The 21,902-nt window shown below is 40.4% G+C and overlaps 5 protein-coding genes across 5 annotated transcripts; 3 read left to right on the top strand and 2 right to left on the bottom strand.

Annotated features, from left to right (window-relative positions):
• The first annotated feature begins 2,425 nt into the window (after positions 1-2,425).
• gla (galactosidase, alpha) lies at positions 2,426-5,859 on the top strand. The gene is made up of 7 exons (XM_068740449.1): positions 2,426-2,586; positions 3,369-3,543; positions 4,253-4,427; positions 4,525-4,616; positions 4,943-5,104; positions 5,218-5,415; positions 5,539-5,859. Exons 1-7 carry the CDS (start codon positions 2,426-2,428, stop codon positions 5,857-5,859), a joined length of 1,284 nt encoding a protein of 427 aa, XP_068596550.1.
• A 71-nt stretch (positions 5,860-5,930) lies between these two features.
• On the bottom strand, positions 5,931-8,071 carry rpl36a (ribosomal protein L36A). The gene is made up of 5 exons (XM_068740286.1): positions 8,023-8,071; positions 7,275-7,380; positions 7,142-7,209; positions 6,926-7,048; positions 5,931-6,010 (listed from the first exon to the last, which is right to left on the bottom strand). The coding sequence occupies exons 1-5, from the start codon at positions 8,023-8,025 to the stop codon at positions 5,990-5,992; spliced, it is 321 nt and encodes a 106-aa protein (XP_068596387.1). The 5' UTR covers positions 8,026-8,071; the 3' UTR covers positions 5,931-5,989.
• Positions 8,072-10,788: 2,717 nt separating this feature from the next.
• On the top strand, positions 10,789-16,240 carry btk (Bruton agammaglobulinemia tyrosine kinase). Its single transcript, XM_068740203.1, has 17 exons — positions 10,789-10,929; positions 11,044-11,148; positions 11,754-11,835; positions 12,007-12,132; positions 12,215-12,279; positions 12,360-12,547; positions 12,634-12,696; positions 12,840-12,894; positions 12,987-13,066; positions 13,367-13,494; positions 13,793-13,864; positions 14,447-14,618; positions 14,719-14,938; positions 15,312-15,376; positions 15,632-15,750; positions 15,886-16,043; positions 16,169-16,240. Exons 1-17 carry the CDS (start codon positions 10,789-10,791, stop codon positions 16,238-16,240), a joined length of 1,911 nt encoding a protein of 636 aa, XP_068596304.1.
• Positions 16,241-17,464: 1,224 nt separating this feature from the next.
• timm8a (translocase of inner mitochondrial membrane 8 homolog A (yeast)) lies at positions 17,465-18,957 on the top strand. The gene is made up of 2 exons (XM_068740521.1): positions 17,465-17,664; positions 18,376-18,957. The coding sequence occupies exons 1-2, from the start codon at positions 17,554-17,556 to the stop codon at positions 18,535-18,537; spliced, it is 273 nt and encodes a 90-aa protein (XP_068596622.1). The 5' UTR covers positions 17,465-17,553; the 3' UTR covers positions 18,538-18,957.
• zgc:101583 (uncharacterized protein LOC494104 homolog) lies at positions 18,939-21,741 on the bottom strand. The gene is made up of 6 exons (XM_068740520.1): positions 21,705-21,741; positions 21,300-21,432; positions 21,058-21,114; positions 20,712-20,802; positions 20,374-20,534; positions 18,939-20,253 (listed from the first exon to the last, which is right to left on the bottom strand). Exons 2-6 carry the CDS (start codon positions 21,430-21,432, stop codon positions 19,607-19,609), a joined length of 1,089 nt encoding a protein of 362 aa, XP_068596621.1. The 5' UTR covers positions 21,705-21,741; the 3' UTR covers positions 18,939-19,606.
• Positions 21,742-21,902: the final 161 nt, after the last annotated feature.

Here is a 21,902-nt window from a genome sequence, read left to right as displayed (position 1 = left end):
TTTCTTCAGGTAAAATTGAGATGGCCACAAAGAAAATATACAGCCATTGTTTCAACCTAAAATGAAAAATTAAGCAGAAAGTGCACCCCCAAAAAAAATAAAAAATGATTCAGAGTGATTAGAAAGCACTCAGCTGCAAATGGGAACGTGTGAAACCTTGAAGATTTTCAGTTTCAGGTCAAATCTACTGCGTACACTTCCTCTTTTGGAAAACATGTAAGATCAGAAACAGCTTGGATTTGATTGATTTGTTGATTTGACTTTTCAAAGCATCACATGCAACATGTGATGCTTTGAAAGATGAGAGGACGTAATACAAAGTTTGTTTATGCACTTCATGTAAGAGGGCTCTTGTTTAATACAGCAGCTGTTGTATTTTCTGTAATGTCCTGTGACCACAAACATCCTGCAGATATTAATGCGTCTATAATAAAGAAAACACCCAAAGGTCACTGTGTCTGGAACGGCAGCAAATGGGTCAGACAGGGCAGTCGCACAAAGATATGCACAACATGTCAATTACATGGAATTGAAAACCTAATTTTACTGAGAAAAAGCATTCAGAGAATTTAGAATAACATTAAACTCGTTACTAAAACCATATGCTTGCAAAAAAAAAAATCAACCAAACTAAAACATACCATTGATTTAAAATGTTTTTTACAGGTCTGGTAAGCCTATTACCGAAAGCAATTTCTCAGTTTAACAAGAGGCTAATTAAAGTAGCACCATCAGCACATGTAGCCCAAGATGAAGTCCCATGTGACGTCCACATAAACAACTTAAGCAGCTAATTACAAGACATTAAATGTTTTTTTCTACTGGAGGCAAGTGCATCATAAAGTCTAGACTGCTGTATCACATTTGTGCAGTCACCTGTCCCTATAGATCAATGCAATAATGGAACTCCTTATGCGAAGCCTTTGCTCGCTGGCATTGATGTGAGCTATAGCAGGTGACAAATAGTTTGGATCAAACCCTCCCCCGGGTGAAGCCTCTGACAATGTTTAGGGTTCAAGTTAGACACCCTTGATATTTTGCTGAAAGGTCAGGTTTTTTGTTCATTAATGCTCCCCTTTTTACTTGAGACAGAGAGAAGCTTGATTATTATCATAAACTAGTGTTGTGCTATTTTATGGGTTCTTCCTCATTTGTTTGAATTCCTCTCAATATCAGGAAAAAAACGAACTGCCAAGACCGGGATCACAACAGGGCGTGACTGAAGCTGTCTCCTGGAGTCATCCCTGTGATGTTTCAGCGGTTCGGGGCTCCTGTAGAAACTCATGAATATCTGATTTTATTTGTAAAATCAACAAACTAGCAGAGTTGAATACAAAACTCATTACTCGCTCTGCGTGAGTGAGAAGCTCTGACAATTTTACAAGAAAAATCATCCAGGAATAATTTAACTCTATAGCAGGGTGTCCATTTCCTGCTGAATTAAGAAACTTGGCTGTCATTAATTTAAAGTCTGTACTAGACAAATTAGTTTTCTTTGATCAGGTGCTAATAAATAGCTTGAAGTGTCACTGATATGTGCATACTCAATTACAAATGGTGTTATTGCTGGCGTTTTTGATTTTAGAGCACCTCAGGGAACAATGAGATAAATTGGGCCATTTTCTTTCTCCCTTTACAACAGTGAAAATATATCTCTATGTTCCCTGCTGGTTTTGCACCTATGGTTAATGATCGCACCTGAAAACAAGACTTTATTTTGGACGTTAGGTCATGATTTACCTCTTCAATTTAACCCTAAGTGTTCTAACAAAGAAGAAAACTATTATATGCTAACCTGGGATTATTTTTTTCCATCTTTGACAGAACAGAATTTTCTGTAACAGGGACAGCTCATTATAAGAGCAGGCCATGATGGGGGTGATTTCGCATACCAAGATTTGTGTATATAGTATTTTGTAATAATAATGAGATTATTCACTAAAAAAAAAAATCATTATTTTTGTTTTTGAGGATTACTCCTAATAGAATATTTGAAATCAATGTCTCTGGATCTGGATGATATTAAATAATAGAAAGATTTCCATAACTTTTGGACAATCTCATATTCATAAAACAAATTCTGTTCTGTTGTTTCTAGATTTGAATTACAAATATAGCAGTTATCCACTACAAATTTAAATCTACTTTTCATAAATTAATTTGCAGGATAAATATTGTTCGTGAAATCATAACTGTCCGCTGACTTCCCATAAAACTCGCGCTTCCTTGTTTCTCGTGACGTATCTCCGCGAGGGGCGATACCATTGGACAGATGCAGACGCATCCTGCTTTTATTGGTCCAGATTTACACGACTCGTCCAAGGGGGCGGGCCGACGGCGTGTTGGACGAGGAAATGAGCCCAAATATAAACACCGCGGTTTATTGTCACTTTCTATGAGAAGTGTTGAGTTTAGCAGCTAAATAATGTGCGGGATTGTGTTTCTCCTTGGCATTATCGGTTTAATCGGTCCTGCTGCTGAAGCGTTGGACAATGGACTGGCGCTGAAACCCACAATGGGCTGGTTGCACTGGGAGAGATTCACCTGTAACACCGACTGTGTCGAGGAGCCGGATACCTGCATCAGGTGAGTCTGTCTGTCAGGTGGCTGTGATCCAGCAGTTCTGACACTGTTGTCAGATAAAGCACAATGACGCACAGCTCGTTTCCATTTATGTTCCATATACACTCCTGGTGAACCATTACACACTTTATGTATTTGTATTTCGTATTTTCCAGCTGTTTTATGAAATGTGCAATGCTGTGACATTCACAGCACATCAATCCAGAGTGTGTAACCTGCAAATCCAAATGATCTGTCAGGCTTTTTACATTTTCTATACCGCCAAATGTGTTAGCAATGTCTAAAATAATCTGCTGCTACAACGTTCTCACTGCTGTGCAAACACAAGTGTGCATTGTTGAACCCGGACTACAAACTGTGTGCCTCAGAGATTACATTTTTTTTAAAGCTGCAACATTCTCTCACTGTCATTTTTTATTATTATTATTAGCAGAAAAAAAACCAGTCTATGTTGGAGTTATGACTTATCTTATAATTACTATCTCAAACGAATAAGAAGGACATGTGTAACAATTATTTTACACATGAATTCCATTATTATTATTTTTAATTACTATCCAATAATTGTTCTGCCCATTGTGAAATTCTGAGATTTTAATTTTAATAAATTGAGAAACTTTCCAGGAATGAAAGAAAATGAGATCAAAATGAGAACAAACTGTGGTCTTATTTGACAGCCCGCCCTGGAAGGTGGGAGGTATTAATGACAAGGAGTAATGTAATAACGTAAATAAATGATATTATCTAGTATCAGTCGTTCCTTTCTCCTCCCGTTTCTCTGGCAGTGAGCGTCTCTACATGCAGATGGCGGATGTGATGGTGAAGGAGGGCTGGAAAGAGGCCGGTTACGAGTACGTCTGCATCGATGACTGCTGGCCTTCCCACCAGCGCGACGCCCGGGGCCACCTGCAGGCACACCCCGCAAGATTCCCTGGAGGCATCAAGAAGCTGGCTGATTATGTGAGTGGGAGGAAATAAAAGATGCACAAAGACTATTAGACGTCAAATTTAAAGGCCATTAGACGTCATAACCCTCCTGAGACATCAAATAGAGTAGAGATCGGGTAGACGCAAGAAAGGAAAGAAGTATTTGAGAATATGACAAGCTGCTTAATATTTCATCAGTCGGGCTGACCAGCAGGAATTTCGTTTTTCACCAATGGAAATTTCGACGCTCAGAATAGATACGATGGTGATTTAAGAGATCTTTAAAACAATTTATTTTCCAAAAGTCAGAGTAACCGTTTCAGGTGTTTGGAATATAATCAGATAATAATCAAAATGACATGTATTCATTTAGAATAATGTTGCATTTATTTACTGAATGAACGATATCCACTTGCAAGAATCAAATTTCGAGACAAACAATTGGCATTTGCAGGTAGCGATGTAGACATGCTGTCCTTCATCCTCTTCACTCCAGAGGAGCATTCTGGACTGTGAGACTGAGACGGTCCGGATCCTATTCAGGTAGCGAAAATGTGATCTTCACCGAAACATATTTCTGAGGCAAAGCTGAGTTCCGTAGGCGAGACGTCAACCTTTTTTTTTTTTTTTAATAGCTGTGAAACATCGCCCCCTACTGGTAGACACCTACAACCTGCTGCCAAAAGCAAAGCAGCAGCCAGTGCTTGTAAATCATAAATGATTGTATTGTTCTCTTTTAAAGGTCCATTCCAAAGGACTGAAGCTGGGTATTTATGCAGATGTGGGCAAACAGACCTGCGCTGGATACCCTGGCAGCCTTGGTCATTATGAGACGGATGCTCAGACATTTGCCGACTGGGACGTGGACCTGCTGAAATTTGATGGTTGCTTCATGGACAGAAGCTTACTGGGAGAAGGTTTTTTTTTTTTTTTAAGAATATTTGACAACTGAATCTCCACCATCAAGTTGATATGTGTCTTATAATGTCACTGATTTATGATTTTATTCTCAAGGCTACATGAACATGTCAAAAGCACTGAACGAAACAGGAAGGAGCATCCTGTACTCCTGTGAGTGGCCTTTGTACGAGTGGCCTCTCCGACAGGTGAGGCTCAAATTACTTGTTTTTGTTTGAAATAAAAGAGGCGAATTTAATAGATTGATTTCATCATTTTTATGCAGAAAAAAAATGGAGCCACCTTTCCAAGATTTCGTGTTTCTTTGTCATCACATTAACATTTTTCCTTTGGAAAATGTATCACTTGAGTCTCTGTGCAAAACTTGTATTTAATTATTCAATAAAATAACCGGTAGACATACATCATGACGCTGTTAACATTGCACTGCTAGTAAACCACTAATAATTCTCATGCTAATCAGCTGCATGATGGCAACACATTGTACAACAAACAAGCACTTCTTTGCCTGCAGCCCAACTACACGGCCATTCGTGAGACATGCAACCACTGGCGTAATTTCAACGACGTGTACGACTCGTGGAGCTCTGTCAAGTCCGTCTTGGACTGGACTGCCTCTCATCAGGACATCATCGTCCCCTCAGCTGGGCCTGGAGGCTGGAATGATCCCGATATGGTACCCTCCTCTCTTTGACCTCCGACGGAGCATCGAAGCCTCCACATGTTTTTGTTTTTTTACTGGAGTCCCAACTTTATTGTAACGGTACTGAAAATTGTTCATGCCTTCAGCTCATAATCGGGAACTTTGGCCTGAGTCACGACCAGCAGGAGTCTCAGATGGCATTATGGGCCATCATGGCCGCCCCTCTGCTCATGTCAAATGATCTGAGGGACATTTGTCCTCGTTCCAAGGCCCTATTGCAGAACAGAGAGATCATAGCAATCAGCCAAGATCCACTGGGCAAGCAAGGATCTCTCACAGCTAAGGTAGGTCACAGATGGAAACATTTTTTCTTTTACTGGACTTGTTTTCAAAATGCTTTGTATGAAAATGAGCAGAAACAGCTAGAATTTAGGACGGCACATTGTTAAAAGAATGCTCCTTTACAGGTGGATGAGTTTGAAGTGTGGGAGAGGCCCCTGTCAGGTGGAAGACTGGCCATCGCCATAATGAACACGAGGGAGATCGGCGGTCCCAGGGAGTTCGACATCAAAGAGGCTCCTGGGTGGAAGCTCTGTCACCCTCAATGTATGGTGCCAAAGATCCTGCCTCAGCACAAGAAAACCGACGTCCAGACTCAACGAAACACAAAGGTATCCGTCAATCCTTCAGGCACGGCTCTCGTCATCCTCAGTCCCATCGGCAACTCTGAGAGGTTTAAGAAGCTGCACACCGAGGACACTAGCAAACACAGTCGCACCATTTTGTAGCCCTGCTCCTTTTACCTTATTAACTGTCTCCAGAGAAATCCGTGTGCAGTAAATGAAGAGTCAGACCAACGTATGTTTAACACATTTATTGAAAATTGTTATGACTTCCTCCAGAAAACTGCACCACAGCTTAGAACTGGATGACCTGGCCCTGAAAGAGAACAGATAAAGACTTTGAGTTACGAATCACATTCAGGGTTTATTCATTTGCATCAATAACCACCAAGTGTTGAATCAAACGGCTATAATAAATTATATTGTATTCAAATGGCCGTGTTTTTGAGCAGTTTTATTTCATTAGCTTGTTTGGAGTAACGCCAGCAAAGTTCAATTAACGAGGAGCGTCGTTCTGATTTCTGGGTAAATGTTGCAGCATTGCGTGAATGAAGAGGAAGAAATGCTGATGGGAAAAAATACTACACATGCATATTGTGTATTTGCTCTATTCATCCAATAATGTCACAAGTTCAGGATCCGCCACAAGAGCGCCTCCCTGAAATTGCGCATTAATGAAGCCGAGCTTGTTCTCCAGTCTGCTGGAACTAGATAGTTGTTGAACAATGATTCTTCTGACTCGTTTCATTAAAAAAAATGTTCTACCTTTGAAACTCATTGTCAAACATCTCACAATTTGTTCTCGCCGTTTAGCATGAAAAAGCTACTAAAATAGTGAGTTTCTTTGCTAAAGTCAAAGAAAATTGCTACTCAAGGAAAAGCTACAATTTATAATTTAGCTGCTGAAACCAGACATCCACTCCAGATAAGACATATTAACACCTTGAAAGCATCCATTTAATGTGGCTAAATGAAGTCATATTTGCCGTTTCCAGCCACGTATTTCTACACGGGGCCTACTTATTAACTAGATGGAATTTTCTACACACCGCAGTTCTATTCACATTTAATATACAATTACTTCCTGCGAGTACGACCCAATAGTTAGTTACAGGGCATCCAATAATGAGACAAACTCCAATACTCGACACGATATTAAGCACTCTGAGAAGTATAAAACACGTCGCGCATTATAAGAGAAGTGAAGCAAACATTGCTGAATAACGCCCACCTTTCTCTTCTTGTCACCGCCCAACTCAAAGTGCTTGCATCTCTTGATGGCCAGCATTCTCTTGGACCTGCAGTTGTGCTCCACACACTCGAGTCTCAACACAATTTTCTTGGTAGTCTTAGCCTGAGAAGATGGAAAGAACATTAGTACGAATCGCACACATTAAATCAAATTCACTGCCGGACAGTTGAAGTCGCATTAAAAATCTAACCCTACCTTCTTTCGGAAAATGGGCTTCGTCTGACCCCCGTACCCGCTCTGCTTCCTGTCGTATCTCCTCTTACCTGCAGGACATGGACAGTTAGTCTGCAGCTCGCTTTATACTCAAAGATAACTATTTATTATTTACCCTGCGCAAAGAGGGAATCCTTTCCCTTCTTGTACTGGGTGACTTTGTGCGGTTGGTGCTTCTTGCACTTCCTGCAGTAAGTCCTGCGGGTCTTTGGGACGTTCACCTGGAAAACAAATACGATACACCAGTGAGGAAAGCCGCAGACGAGTTCAGGAAGAAAACAAAATACACAATGCTAGTGCGCGAAAATTATCGTCAAAGTGTCAAATACTCGCGTCAGTTCCGCACGCTAGCAGAGCTAGCTCGACGAGGCTGTCATCGCAAGAAAACTCCCGGACGCTTTTAGAAAAGGAAACCAGGTGAGCTCGTTTTCATCGCGAACACATCGCTGTGTTAAGTGACGTCTGCTAGCAAGCTATCGTGCTAGCTAACATGTTAGCTAGCAAGCTATCGTGCTAGCTAACATGTTAGCGTCGTAGCTCCTTAAACGCAGTGCAAAATACGCATGAAAATATCACAGCGTTGTCATTCACCTTAACGGTCACTAGTAAATTTAAATCCCATGAAGGTAAAGACTAGTAAGGAATGTAAAGACATCTACCACCGGCTAATCGCCATAACCCCCATCCGGTATCACTGGAGGGCGATAATAGTCCGTAATGTGCGTAAAAGAGGTTAATACTGCCATCGTTGCGTGAAAGAGGATATTGGCGACATATCATCGCTAACTACACGCAACGACGACTTTTAAATCTGCAGGATTCAGTTTGATTCCATAAAGCGCATCCGTGTAATAATTTCTTACCATGGCTGCGACCCAACGCAGAGGAAAAGAGGAAGTCCGCACCGGAAGGAGCCCCTCGTGTAGTCCTCAGTCATGAGCAAGCTGCGCAGTCTGCCCCCTAGCGGCGGCCCTCTCTCGGGGGATAAAAGTGTAAACGACTGGAAAGCACCTGAACCGGAGCTGACACAGATCTTTAATATTTAAAGTTATGCAGCTCCCTGAGTAATATTGAATGTGGTACTAAAGGTACTAAAAAAATAAAAATAAAAAATACAGTAAATGCTGTAAAAAGGCTGTGACTATTTGTTATCGCTTTATTTAAGAATACGTTTAAAATACGATCTGTGGACAATTGTTTTCAAGTATCTTGCAAACAAAAATAATGAGGGTGGGTGATCACATAACATAACATCTTTCTGTCAGTTGTAAAGATGCCAAGAAGAGTTCAAACTGTTAAGGAATGTCAGTACATCCGTACATCTTTGTAAAATTAAAGGATCAGATTTTTTAATGCAAATAGAAGTTATCAGTTTCAGGTTTTTTCACCTCTTGTCCCGGCACTCCACAAATAAGTAGTCAAAAGACTAAGAAATCCCCTTAAATGAAAACTATGTGGTGCACAAATACGGCGTTAATGTTTAGCTTGCTTCTCCTATCACCCAAACTGTCCAGAGGTCTGATATGAAAATGAGCAGGAAGAAAAAGAGGAAGTAAGTGAGGTTGATTCCTCTATCTGGGTGGGTTTAAAAGTTGTTGCAACACAACCTAACGCACATTTTATGGCCAGCAAGTGACTGAGGCAAAGGTTCATGTCAGAGCATCGTGCTGCAGGATCTATAGTTATCCGTCTCATGCTTGACTTTTGGGTGAGTGACAAACCTCTTTCAATGTTGGCTCTTTTTTTTTTTTTTTTGCCATTTGTGCACTTGAGTAGAGAGAGATGATAACAGAAGTTATGTGTTTCATTTGAAAGCACAAATATAAGCGTATTTTGTAGATCGGAGCAAGTGCTGAAATTGAAAGCCACATATTTGCTTGGTATTTATACGCTTAATGAAATGTGCTCACTACAAATATACAGATACACGAGTCAAAAGTCCTACTGACATTATGTGCTGAAAGTCTGGTCTACGAAGATGTACTGGGTGACTTTGTGAGGTTGGTGCTACAAAGTAGTGACTTATGTCACCTTAATAATCTCTGTAAGGTTATGTGCATCCTGTGGATCAGTGAGCGCTCCAATACTTCAAAGTGGAAAGCTTTCCCCTAAAATGATCGTGTTATCTCTAATCCTTTCCTGGGTGCTGTTCCCGACTTTGAAAATTGACTTCCACAAAGCAAAACAGAAGTTTTGTTTTGTGGAATAGCACCCATATCTTAATTTGTTTGATAATGCAGTTATTTATGGTTCGATTGAATTCTCCTGGCTTGTCCAGAACATCCCTGCGACACATTATGAAAGAAATACAGTTTCTTCTAAACACCACTTATCTGTCAGGAAACATGAAAGGGAACATCGTGACGAGTTCCTGTAAAACAAAGCTTTTCATGATATGGTTATTTTTGCTGTGTAATCTGTTCCATACTAATGCACCCGGTCTTTACTCTCTATAACTTATTTGAATTGAACTTTCATTTAAAAATATGCTGAACTGCACAAGGTGGTGAAAAGCTGGTAATATTTGCAGGATAGAGCGAATTGTTAACCGTGACTCTGACATTAATGAAAGACTTGGCAACATTATATTGACATGGAATTTTCACACTGTGATCGGACAACTTCAAACATTTCTCCTTATTTTGATTTCAGGAAAACTTGGTTGAGGGGTGATGCATGGGTTAGATAGCTAGTGCATTCTGCACATCCTAACATATGAGTATTGTAAGTAGTTGTCAGTTGAGTCTAAATATATTTAAAATGTGTCAGAGTGTAAGAGACAAAATGTTGTGGTAGAGTGCATCTGGTTCATTTCTCCCTTCATGTTGCAGTACTGAACACTGATGCAACTTCCCCATGAGTTTGTCTGTGTCAGCCACTGTGAGTCAACTCTCTTTAAAAAGGATCTTTAAAAAATACCTCTTCTTTGTGGCCGTGATAAAGCAGTATTTAGGTGGATAGTTTAAATTGAAAAGAGGCAGAAATGTCTCGCCCCTGACTTGCAGAGAGAATGCTAAACTGGCCGTCACTGTTTAGAATGACAGAAGGACGTACCGAAACTCGCAAGCTGAAAATAGGCTGAGCCACAGTGCAAACACATCTGACAGAGACTCGATAAGTGAGAAGAGTGAGTCTGAGCGTCAGATAGTGACTGTTTCACTTGGTCTAGAGAACAGCACCTCACCATACCACTGCTTATCAGCAGGTCCAGGTATGAGGAATATCTTTTAATACATTTTTATTAACAGCACTTGAAGACAGTATATATACGTATTAGTATATTGGCACTCAGAAAAGTGTGTGCTTTCGCAAAGAGTGAAAGATTGGATTAAATTCTCAAACGTCCCTCCAAATGTACCGTAATTAAAATCCCTCACAGTTTTGTGTCATCCCGCTAACATCACAGCAGCAGAACATGGTTGGTGGAGGTAATTAAGTATAAAGTGTAACAAAATACGAAAGCCTAATCACACAGATTATTAAGAGTGAGGCTGCAAACTGTTAAACTATGTCAAGGTGCGAACATGCGGTTTGGTTTAAATAAATAATAAATCCGCTTTCTATTATGTATTATAAAATTATGAATTGCTCATTTTCTCTCTCTCAAATAGATTACTCCTGTTTGAATCATGTCAGAATATGTTCTGGAAGAAATCTTCATCAAGCGATCTCAACAGAAGAGGAAGACCTCCCCTTTGAACTACAAGGAGCGATGGTTCATTCTCACCCAGGAGAGATTAGCCTACTATGATTTTGATCCAGAAAAAAGGGTGCGTAGATAAAACAGCATGCGTAACTTATTTTTGATGTTATCACAGTTGTTTCAGATTACACTTTGCTGGCAACCTTTTGTAGCGTCATTTGTTTTTCCAACTTTTAATTAGAAGCGAAAAGGTTTGAAAGGCTCAGTCGACCTTGAGATGATCAAGTGTGTCGAGACAGTCCAGCCAGAGCCCAATGCCCCGCAGGAGCGCATACATGCATTCCAGGTAAAAACCTCAATTTATTATTTACTGATGATATGTCATAAAAGTATATTTAATTTAAACTTGTTTCATGGCCTATTCTGAAAACTATGTCCTGACTAACAATAAATAAATGCCGGTAGTGCTGAGAGTCCTCTCCTACTCGCTTTCTAAATTGACAATGATTCCAAAAGTGCACCAGTCCAGATCCACTGAGGGGCTACACAGAGCGATGTGGGGTTTAGAACATAAGACCAAGTTTATCTCCTTTGAGGACAGAGTAGTACCCAATCCTAAATGTGAAAGGCCATTGTTGGGAAGTGAAACTGTCTTTTACTCAAATGACCCGGGAACTTTTGTTGACTGTGCAGGTGCTGCTTTTGCTCACGTTAACTCTCGTAAGAAAGTACCATGAAAATGAACTTCTCTATGTCTTACATGCGAGAAAGAAAGCACACAAGTGACAAGAGTTTGTATTCAAACATCTTCAACTTTCCCTTCAGTTATTAAAACAGATTTTTAACATCTCGTATACACAATCATTTCATAATCTCAAGGTTGAAATAATAGAAAACATTAAAAATAAAAAAACACCTATCAGTATTTCTGTTTATACTATGTTTTCACAGATCATTTATGACGAGGGGCCACTGTACATTTTTGCGAAGTCTGAGGAGGTTCGGACTCAATGGATAAAAAAGCTGAAAGAAAGTCAGTGCATGCATATAAGTGTAAAGATTTACGCGTTGACTGTGTTTCTCGTCAGTTACAGTTTCTGATCTTTGGCTGTGCAACAAAATAGATGCGAATGCAAATGAAAATGTTCATTCTGTGTAAACATCCCGTGTAAGTATTCTTGTGAGTGTCCATACTTGTGCACAGTGGTGCGCTTCAACAAGGATCTCACGCAGAAGTACCATCCTTGTTCCTGGATGGATGGCGTGTGGCTGTGTTGCCAGCAAGAAGTTAAGCAAGCCATGGGATGCAAGGTGCTGGATAGTAAAAACGGTGAGGATGACATTCCATTTGATTTTAAATCTGCAGAAAAGCTCAGCTAAATGTGATATAATTAAAATGTTATAATTCTTAGGCTTTTGCTATAAGCCATCTAGACGAAGGGGACCCAGGAAGCCTCTTCCTCCTACCCCAACAGAGGTATATGTTCTTTCTGGAGTAATACTTGAGCTGACTGTAATTTCTTTTGACAATATATCCACAAACTTATGCTGCTTCAGGAGACTCCTGGTCGGCCTTTACCTCCACAGCCTCCTGAGCCACCTGGAACGTCTGTCAGCATAACTGTCATTGCACAGTATAATTACACACCGATGGCTCTCCAGGATCTGGAGCTGAGGAAGGAGGAAGAGTACACAATCCTGGACAAGTCTGATGCAAATTGGTGGAGAGCAAGAGACAAATATGGGTGAGATAAAAAAAGATATAACTCAGGGTCTAAGGACTAAATTCCATGCTGAGATTACAAATGCAATGTTGTGATTTCTTTTGCAGTAAGGAAGGATATATACCTGGTACTTTTGTCATGAAAGCTGAAGAAGGACTAGAAAGATTTGAGTGAGTATGCCTTTTGTTAGTAGCAGAGTAATGCTTAAATGTTGCTGTTCTTTTCCACATGTAAAAGTATATTTGATTGTTGAATAAATGATGCTAAAACAGTACCGGCATTCAAGACAATCTTTTCACATTTGTGGTCACAGATGGTATTGCAAGAATATAAACCGAAGCCAGGCTGAAAAACTGTTAAAGACTGAGGTAAAACTAACAACTAGACTAAAATAACTTGATGGACTAATTCTTTTCAAACATATAATATAAACTTTTTTTGTGTGTTTGTGTTTTTTCAGAACAAAGATGGAAGCTTTTTGGTACGGGACTCAAGCAAAACCGGGAAATACACAGTGTCTTTATTCACCAAAAGTGGCGGGTGTGTACTCTCAGTAGTGTTAAATTCTGGTGCAGAGTGCACCATTTTTATTGTGTACCCTCTGACTTTAGCAAAAGAAGAACTGTTTTTAACAAAAGTGGAAACTGTGGGCCACAGGAAGACAGATGTAAATGATGCATGCAAAACCAATCGGCCTGCAGACTATTTCCATCACAGGGCTCATAGTCTGCACTCTGTTATGCATATCTGAACATATTACCTTCTCATGCATACATGATCATGTCCAATGGCATGATAATGAAATTCTGTGGACTAAATTGAGTCATTATCTCTCTACAGGGAACCTGGAGGAAGCTGCAGACATTATAACATCTGCACGTCCTCGCAGAGCCAGTTTTACCTGGCTGAGAAGCATAATTTCAGCAGCATCCCAGAGCTCATCAACTACCACCAACACAATGCAGCAGGTTAGTGCAGTGGCAGTTCGTCGAGAGAAAAACTCAGATTGTAATCCTATGGCATTTGTTATAGTTTTTGTACAGTTTTTCTTTTTACTGTGAGTACATTTGGCAAAAATTTTACTTAATTTATGAACACATTTTTATTCATTGAATGGGAAAGTGAAACAATTTACCGGTATATTGCATCTATACACATTTGAAAAGGCGAACCACAAACAAACGAAGCTTCTCAGGAAAGGGGAAATGATTTAACAGGCGTATAGACACAATGTCTAAAATGACTTTAACTTATGTTCCTCACCAGGTATGGTTAGCAGGCTGAAATACATAGCATCTAACCGGCCTCGTCCTCCATCCACAGCAGGGCTTGGCTACGGTAAGAGTAAATACATTATCTTGTTTGTGACAATATCTGTTGATTGGTGACCAATTTCCAAACTCCTCTGTGTGTGTGTGTGTGTGTGTGTGTGCGTGCGTGTGTGTGTGTGCGTGTGCGTGTGTGTGTGTGTGTGCGTGCGCAATCTCGCTGTATAAAATCCTCATGATCCTGATTTGGAATCATTTTGAGGAGCCAGTATGTTTTAAATGTGCTTTGGTGCAAAGAGTTAGATGAGAAGATTGATCAAATTCTCATGAAGACAGAGCCGACAGTCAGAGTGGATTTGCAAAAAAAGATAACAGAGGAGGAAACTGTTAACTGGCGTGTTGATTTGTAAGTTCTGATAAGTGTATTTAGTTACTTTGGACACAGTGAAGCTGCTGCTGTTTCCTTCTGCTTACAGGGTGAAAACTAAGCAAAGCTGATGGTAATAGCTTCATATGTACATGATAGTAATGTCTTCTCATCTCCATGAAAAGAAAGTGGAAAATAAATAATTTTACAAAATGCTAAATGATCCTTTTATTCTGGAGTCTTCAAGTTTGAAAGCGTACCTCCATTCTCTCTTGGGTGTTCCAGATATGTGGGAGATTGACCCCCGTGCCCTCACTTTCATCAAGGAGCTGGGCAATGGTCAGTTTGGAGTGGTGAAGTATGGAAAGTGGGGGGGCCAGCGTGATGTTGCCATTAAGATGATTAAAGAGGGCTGCATGTCTGAAGATGACTTCATAGAAGAAGCTAAAATCATGATGTAAGCATAAATGAATTAGTCTGATCCCCTTCTGTGGTCATTGAGCTGCAAATGTTTATCCAAAGCGCTAACTGATTTAATCTCCTCTTGCACAAACCAGGAAGCTTTGCCATGAGAACCTGGTCCAGTTGTACGGCGTGTGCACTAAACAAAGACCCATTTATATAGTGACCGAGTACCTCTCCAACGGCTGCCTGCTGGTGTACCTCAGGGAGGGCCTGAAGCAGGCCCTGACTACTGTCCAGCTCCTCGAGATGTGTAAGGACGTGTCTGAAGGCATGGCCTACCTTGAGTCCAAGCAGTACATTCACAGAGACCTGGTGAGCGACACGTATCGATGTTACTAACTTGTTATCCCTGTGTTTGGGCGGTTCCGTCCGGGTTCTCTGGCTTCCTCCCAACACCAGAAACAGGCACTATTGGTGGATTGATTGGTTACTGTAAATCGACTGTAGGTGTGAATGTGAGTGTAAGTCTTTCAGTGTGGCCATGAGACGAAGTTTGTTAAAGGTGTTTCACGAGTTTATATGTTATACAGTACATTTTCTAGAGAATAGGAGTGTGAATGTAAAAACAAGTTTTTAAGTTTTAAATTATTATTATTTATTATTCCCAGTGCATTTCTAGACATTACACACTTAGAGTAAGTGCTTAATGATTACACTTAAGCCACAATTCTTATTTGGTCCTCAGGCTGCCAGGAACTGTTTGGTAGACAGCAACGGCACCGTCAAAGTGACAGACTTCGGATTATCAAGGTACACGCTCTCATATTAATAACAGAACACATTCAGGCACATTTCAGCCCAGTAAAATACAATACTAAAATGATAGGTGGGTATTTTGAGTTTTTCAGTTTTATGTTAGTTTACACTTTTATCCACTATATTTTTCAGGGAACTGTTTTGCTGCTATTATTTTACAGATGCTGCTTTTTTACTTTCAAGTTGTGCTTTAGTGTTTACATCATGGTGTACAAAAGGATCTGGTTACATCTTCCACCTATATCTTAGGTATGTCTTAGATGATGAGTACACAAGCTCAGCAGGATCCAAGTTTCCTGTCCGCTGGTCTCCTCCTGAAGTACTCCTGTATTGCAGATTCAGCAGCAAATCTGACATATGGGCATATGGTGAGTAAAGACAAAAGTCAGGTTGTTGTAACGGTGTCATAATTCAACAGCCATCTGTATTTCTTGTGTGAATTTTGTTTAGTAGAAAATGTTCATATCTATTATGCCCCACTAGTTATCTCTCTAAATACCCAGGGGTTCTTATGTGGGAGATGTACACGTTTGGACAACTTCCTTATGAACGCCTCAACAACACGGAAATCGTGGATCAGGTGTCCGGGGGCCTTCGCCTCTACCGCCCCCAGTTGGCCAATGAAAGGATCTACAGCATTATGACAAGCTGTTGGAATGAAGTAAGTGGATTTTAGATTGTTGTAAGTCAGTGGATGTTAAACAGCCAAGTACTGTACAGTGATGGTGGCATTTGTAAATATTTTCTTCAAGCTATTATCACGGCTTTTCTTTGCTTTATTTGCAGAAAGCAGAGGAGAGACCCACATTTGAGGAGTTAGTACTGACTGTCCAGGATTTGTTGTATGAGCTTCAGTAGATCTCAAGAAAATCCGCACCAGCATCCATGCAGAAACAGTTCACATGAACCCCATCTGTCCCTGGAAAGCTACACATGAGTAAAACGGCTTGAATGTGGTCATAGCCACTCCTAAATGCAAACTCTCCGATTGCAATTATCTTCCCCGTATAATAATATTCCTCTGTAATGGAAGTTCTGTCTTACAGCATGTCATTTAAATGCACATAAGATGCTGAAAATTATAGCATTACAAATATTGTGTGTCCAGATGTCCAGATGATGATCTGGATTCAGAAATCTTGTAATGCATAGTTTTAGTATTATGAGATGTCACAGTGATAGTAATAATTTTTGTACGAACAAGGAATCATATTATTCTGTATGTCAACCTATCATGGGGGATGCTGTTCCATAATTGGGAAACTGAGATTTTCTACAGTAATACAGTATATGGCTTTTCAAATTTTAGGTGAACTATCCATTAACTACTTCACAAATTTGAGTGAAACTGGGTGACAGAGGGAAGCAAGTGCCATTGAAGAAATCATCACATTTTGAAATGCATACACGGATAAATCTATGAATTTCTGTCAATTTGTTTCAGCCTTTTTTTTTCCCAATCATGCATTTCTCCTGAAACCTGGCAAAAGTTTGAGACACAAACAAAAAATAGAATCACTGATTTTTGTGATCGAACCTATAGATACTTTACTAGAATCCTATTACTGGTACTATTTTGATGGACTACATGTCTTGTTTGAATTTGGACAAGGATTTTATTTAGCTTTTTATAAAGCTGTTGGGTTTTGGTGAAATGATATGCTTTCTTAATTTCTTTTCTATGTGTATTGCGTGTTTTGTTGAATAAAATTAAACAATTGAATGATCAGAATGTTATATATTTTCTTAGCAAGTATCGCAAGAAAATGGGACAATGGTAAAAACCTCTGATAGAGTTATCTATCTATCGAGTCTCACTATTAAATATGAACTGTTCTTTCTGAAACTATATTTTTTTACTGATTTTGGAATTAACTTTTCGTTTATAGGATTAATTAAATTACTTATAGTTTGACAAATAGCATCATTGCCTAAATTTTAGGCAACGCCTATGGATGTTGGACGATTATGCTACGAGGCTAACGAAATGTCTGATGCGCAATGACGTCAGAAGAACGTGCTCTGTAATTGGTTGGAATACCTCCTGCTTCCTATTGGTGGAATTACTTCCTGTTTCCTGTCGGCCAAACGTTCACGTGAAGGTCAATAAAAACGGTTGAGGTTTGCAGAATTTGAACAATATTGTCCTTACGACTTAATTATCTGAAGATATGGACGGCCAGGGAGCGACAGATGACCCGCGGCTTCAGCAGTTCATCGAGATGGAGTCTCAAAAACATCGATTCCAGCAGCTGGTGCATCAAATGACGGAGGTGTGCTGGGTAAGATCAGCATGGAGCTAGCAACGCAATGTTAACATACGGTTGACGGCTAGCTTATTTAGCATCATTCTGAAGTTACAGTTCCCGATTTTAGTGTTTTATTATCTTAGCATAGAATCACTGACGTAACTTCGCCTGGCCAAGCTTATCTTTATCTATTTCCATTTCACTATTGTATCTCTGATTGTCTTCATATCTCCAGACAGGTTTTTTCCTGTGGCAAAAATGTTTGTAAAATTAACATTTTAATATTGGAACCTACCTCTGCCTTACAGCACAGTAACTGCTGCATGGGGAAACATGTAGAAATAATAAATTTGATCACAGTATCTAATTTAAGAACATTGTCATCGTGTGTTTTTGGTGTAAAGATTAATACACATATAAACAAAATAACAACTATATTGTTAACACAAGAATATTTTTATTCTTTTGCATTCCACAGGAAAACTATATGAAAGTGAATCTACCACTTCAAACAATGACTCACGAATTGAGTCAAGGATTAAACAGCATAAATATGTAATCTTGATAAATGTAAAAAAAAAAAATCCACCACCGTGGGATTTTTTTTCTAAACAAATTCTAATTTGAGTTTGAGTGTGATCTTTTTTCTTGACCAATAAAAACCGTATTCAACTGTAACCTTATTTTTGTTTTGATCACGCTTTAATAGATAACTCACCTGTACGGGTCTGTCTCTGTCTACAGGAAAAATGCATGGATAAACCCGGGCCGAAGCTGGATTCAAGGACAGAAACTTGCTTCAGTAACTGTGTGGAACGATTTATTGACACCAGCCAGTTTATTTTGAACAGACTGGAACAGACTCAAAAGAGCAAGGGCTCATTCTCTGAGAACATGTTAGATTAAAAATTGAATGGACTGGCAAGACGCTTCCACACAGCCCCTACTCTGTGAGTAGGCTGCCGACTTTATGCAGCTTAAGTGTCTCCTCAGCTGGGAAAAAAAGAAAGTGTTACTCTTGATACAAGTGCCTGAGATGAACGCCATGGATAGAGATCTGCAGGAGTTTAATTTGTTTCTCCATGTAGCGGGATGAGTGTTGTGAAACATGTTAATCTTCATCAAGACATGGAATTCAAGTCAGTCCTGTAATTAAAGTGTCAAGTGTGCAGACTTTGAAAGGATGCATCTGAGATGTTGAGCTCCAGAGCGGTTTCTGAGCACACTTCTGTATATTAAGAGCACTAAACGTGTTCTGACTGAAGAGTGGTTAAGGACTATGTAATAAAAACCTCAGCCTTTCGGACAACAGTCATATTGTAATTTAATTAGCACTTCATACTCCAAAAAAACAAAGCATTCTTTGGTGCAGTACATAATACAGAGGTAGGTTCAACAATTGACACACATTCAAATATAATATCTGCCGTCACACTGCTTCTGAAGTATTTGTATACTACAATATGCTCAGGTTATTATTGCAAGGCTAAGAAAGTTATTTTCAGCAGTAACGAAAAAAATTGGGAAGAGCAAATGAAGGCGAGATGCATAAAACAGTATAAGTTCAACAAAAGCAGTCTTGTGTGAATTTAAAGTTACGAGAAGCCTGCATGTTACTAAATCTGTACACATTTGTCAGTACCAACATTACATGTAAATAACATTGTGTAATATGTAACCTTAAAATTATACATTGTCCTAAATGTACCCTTTTGGTGTACTTTGGTCCAATTGCCAGCGTAAGCTTGTTTAGAATGAATTCTTCCCATCAATGTGAAACACTGATAGCAAGTATAATTTTGTCTTTCAAAACCAAAGCAAAAAAAGATGATAATCGGAAGGAACAAAGAATGGAATATGAAAAATTCCAGTGTGATATGAAAGCAATAGATGACAACATTCGATTTTAGTACCCTAGTCTGTCAGCTCATGTGCATTCGGGCTTCAGGATTAAAATAGGGGCTCTCTAGAAGTACTACTGTTCCTCCTTATGAAGCTCTCCGGTGCGTACACCACACCCCTTTGATCCTGCGTCTCCAGGCAGCTTCATCTTGTCCTCTGCTTGTGTGTCCTGACTAAGAAGAGTCACGTAAGGCTGGGACCCCCCCGGAAGGCCATGAGGACCCTTCCTCAAGTAGAGCGGGAGGGAATCCCTGTTAAATGTAACGTCCTTGAAAGCATGGAGGAGAAAGATGCCCAAGATGATGGTGAGGAACCCACTAATGGTTCCCACTGCTCCATCAGTGGTCATACGCAGCCATTCTTTGAAAAGGATGGCTGAGCAGACCATGACAGAGGTGGTGAAGAAGACATAGTAGATGGGCGTGACTAGAGAGGTGTTAAAGATGTCCAGGGCTTTGTTCAGATAGCTGATCTGAATGCTGACACACATTATCAGGGCGATGACTAACAACCAGAAAAGGGGTTCCTTCAGCACTGCTGTCCCAGCAATCAGCTCCTTAATGCCAATGCCCAGGCCCTTGACACAAGACACAGACAGGGAGCCAATCACAGAGCAGATCAGGATGTAGACCAGCACATTCTTCTGTCCAAACCTCGGAGCCACGGCAAAGACAAGCGCCAGGCTGCTTCCCACAATGCACACAGCAAACACAATGAAACCTAGTGGGAGTGCATTCAAGAGTGAGTTAGTACCCCGAGAGAATCCACCCCAGCCTCATCTGGGATTGACTTTACACGCCATTGGTTAATCACATGACCATGATGAAGGCGTGGTCCCACCTGGGTCTCTGAGCTTCTCAGCCATGCCACTGAGAGACGCGACCTCTTCTTCCTGCGGAGCGTGTATCACCATCACGGTGGATCCCAGCACGCACAGCAAGCAACCGATCTTGCCGTGAACGTTCAGCCTCTCGTTTAGAAAGTAAGAGGAGAGCACGGCACTGGAAGGAAGGAAAAACAGGACGGACAATAATTGTTTGTGGGATCAATTCATTCTTGGCTTTGGGTTTTACTGACAAAAACAATAATATCAACAGATTTATCCTTAAGAGAGATAGGAGAAAGATAGGAGTAAACAAACTAATACATGATAACATGCATGTTATTAAGACGATTACCTCACAAGTACACTCAGTGCTCCAAGAGGAGTCACCAGTGTGGCCGGTGCAAAAGCATAAGCAGCGAAGTTAGCGGCCTCTCCAGCTCCCACTAGAACACACAACAAAAGTTGCATCTGGTTAAAACGTGTCAAACACTATTCTCTTTGGGAGAACAAATGCAAATGTGCCCTTTGGATGAATGTGGTCTAACGGGGGCGTCGCGTCAACATCACCAGCAGAATAGCAAACCCACAAGGATCTGATTTCTGCCGCGGAGACAAAGGCTGCAATGTTTCTGCAGCCCACAAAGAAAACACAAACAACTGGCAATGCCACCAGAGTGACATGCAAATAATTAACTTGCTTGAAATCAGTCCCGCCCACCACAGCCACTCCTTCAGGTAAGCGTATCCTCCTTGGCCTGTGAAATACAAACAAACACTGCTTGAGAGAGCACAAATAGTGACAAACAAAGCTGTGATGATTTGAGAATTAATCCAAACGTGTTTATCGGTCATTATATATATAGATATAATCAATCACAGGCATCTATTTTTGATCATCCACGGCTACACTTTCGTCATAGGTGGTTTGAGTTTACGGTACCTGCACGCGTTGAGCCCTTGCTAGCCAATCGCAGCAAGCCTTTCTTTTTCAGAATGAAACTTGTGCCGATGAAAGCGCTCGAACTCACAGCCAGGGAGAGTCCGATGTAGAAATCCAAACGGTTCGTTTCCATCTGAAAGAAAGAATAAAACCAAACGTACCCAGGAAAGTTTAAAAAAAACTCCGATGTGAAGCAAAGGACTGTTGAAGAATCTGACAGACGCGTTGTGTTTAAATCACATGATAGGCTGACTCGCCCTCCAGCGGCGAATGGGAAATAACTTCCAAGGGGCGGCTGGAGATGCCCTTTAATGGCCAAATACCGACTTCTCTAACTTGTTATTGGATATAGACACGTCAAATACTCCGTTTAGCAGCCATTTGATAGTTTCTCAAATATTTTACCTCAGCTGTCGCGTCAGCCCCATTCGCCTTCAGCTGCCGAATTCGTCGACTGGAACAGCTGATTGGCTGACTGAGAACCTACGCGAGACTGATTGGTTGGTTATTAGCGCGACACTTCCTTGTTGTTCAGCAAACAACACGTCAAATGACAATTCTACTATGACAACGCTATGGCCCCGCCCTACGTTACTCGTGATT

The sequence above is a fragment of the Brachionichthys hirsutus genome, chromosome 6, assembly GCF_040956055.1.
Source record: "Brachionichthys hirsutus isolate HB-005 chromosome 6, CSIRO-AGI_Bhir_v1, whole genome shotgun sequence".
In the NCBI taxonomy this organism is placed as follows: Eukaryota; Metazoa; Chordata; class Actinopteri; order Lophiiformes; family Brachionichthyidae; genus Brachionichthys; species Brachionichthys hirsutus.
The sequence above is the reverse complement of the archived record's forward strand: the minus strand, read 5'-3'. Positions and strand labels throughout refer to the sequence as shown.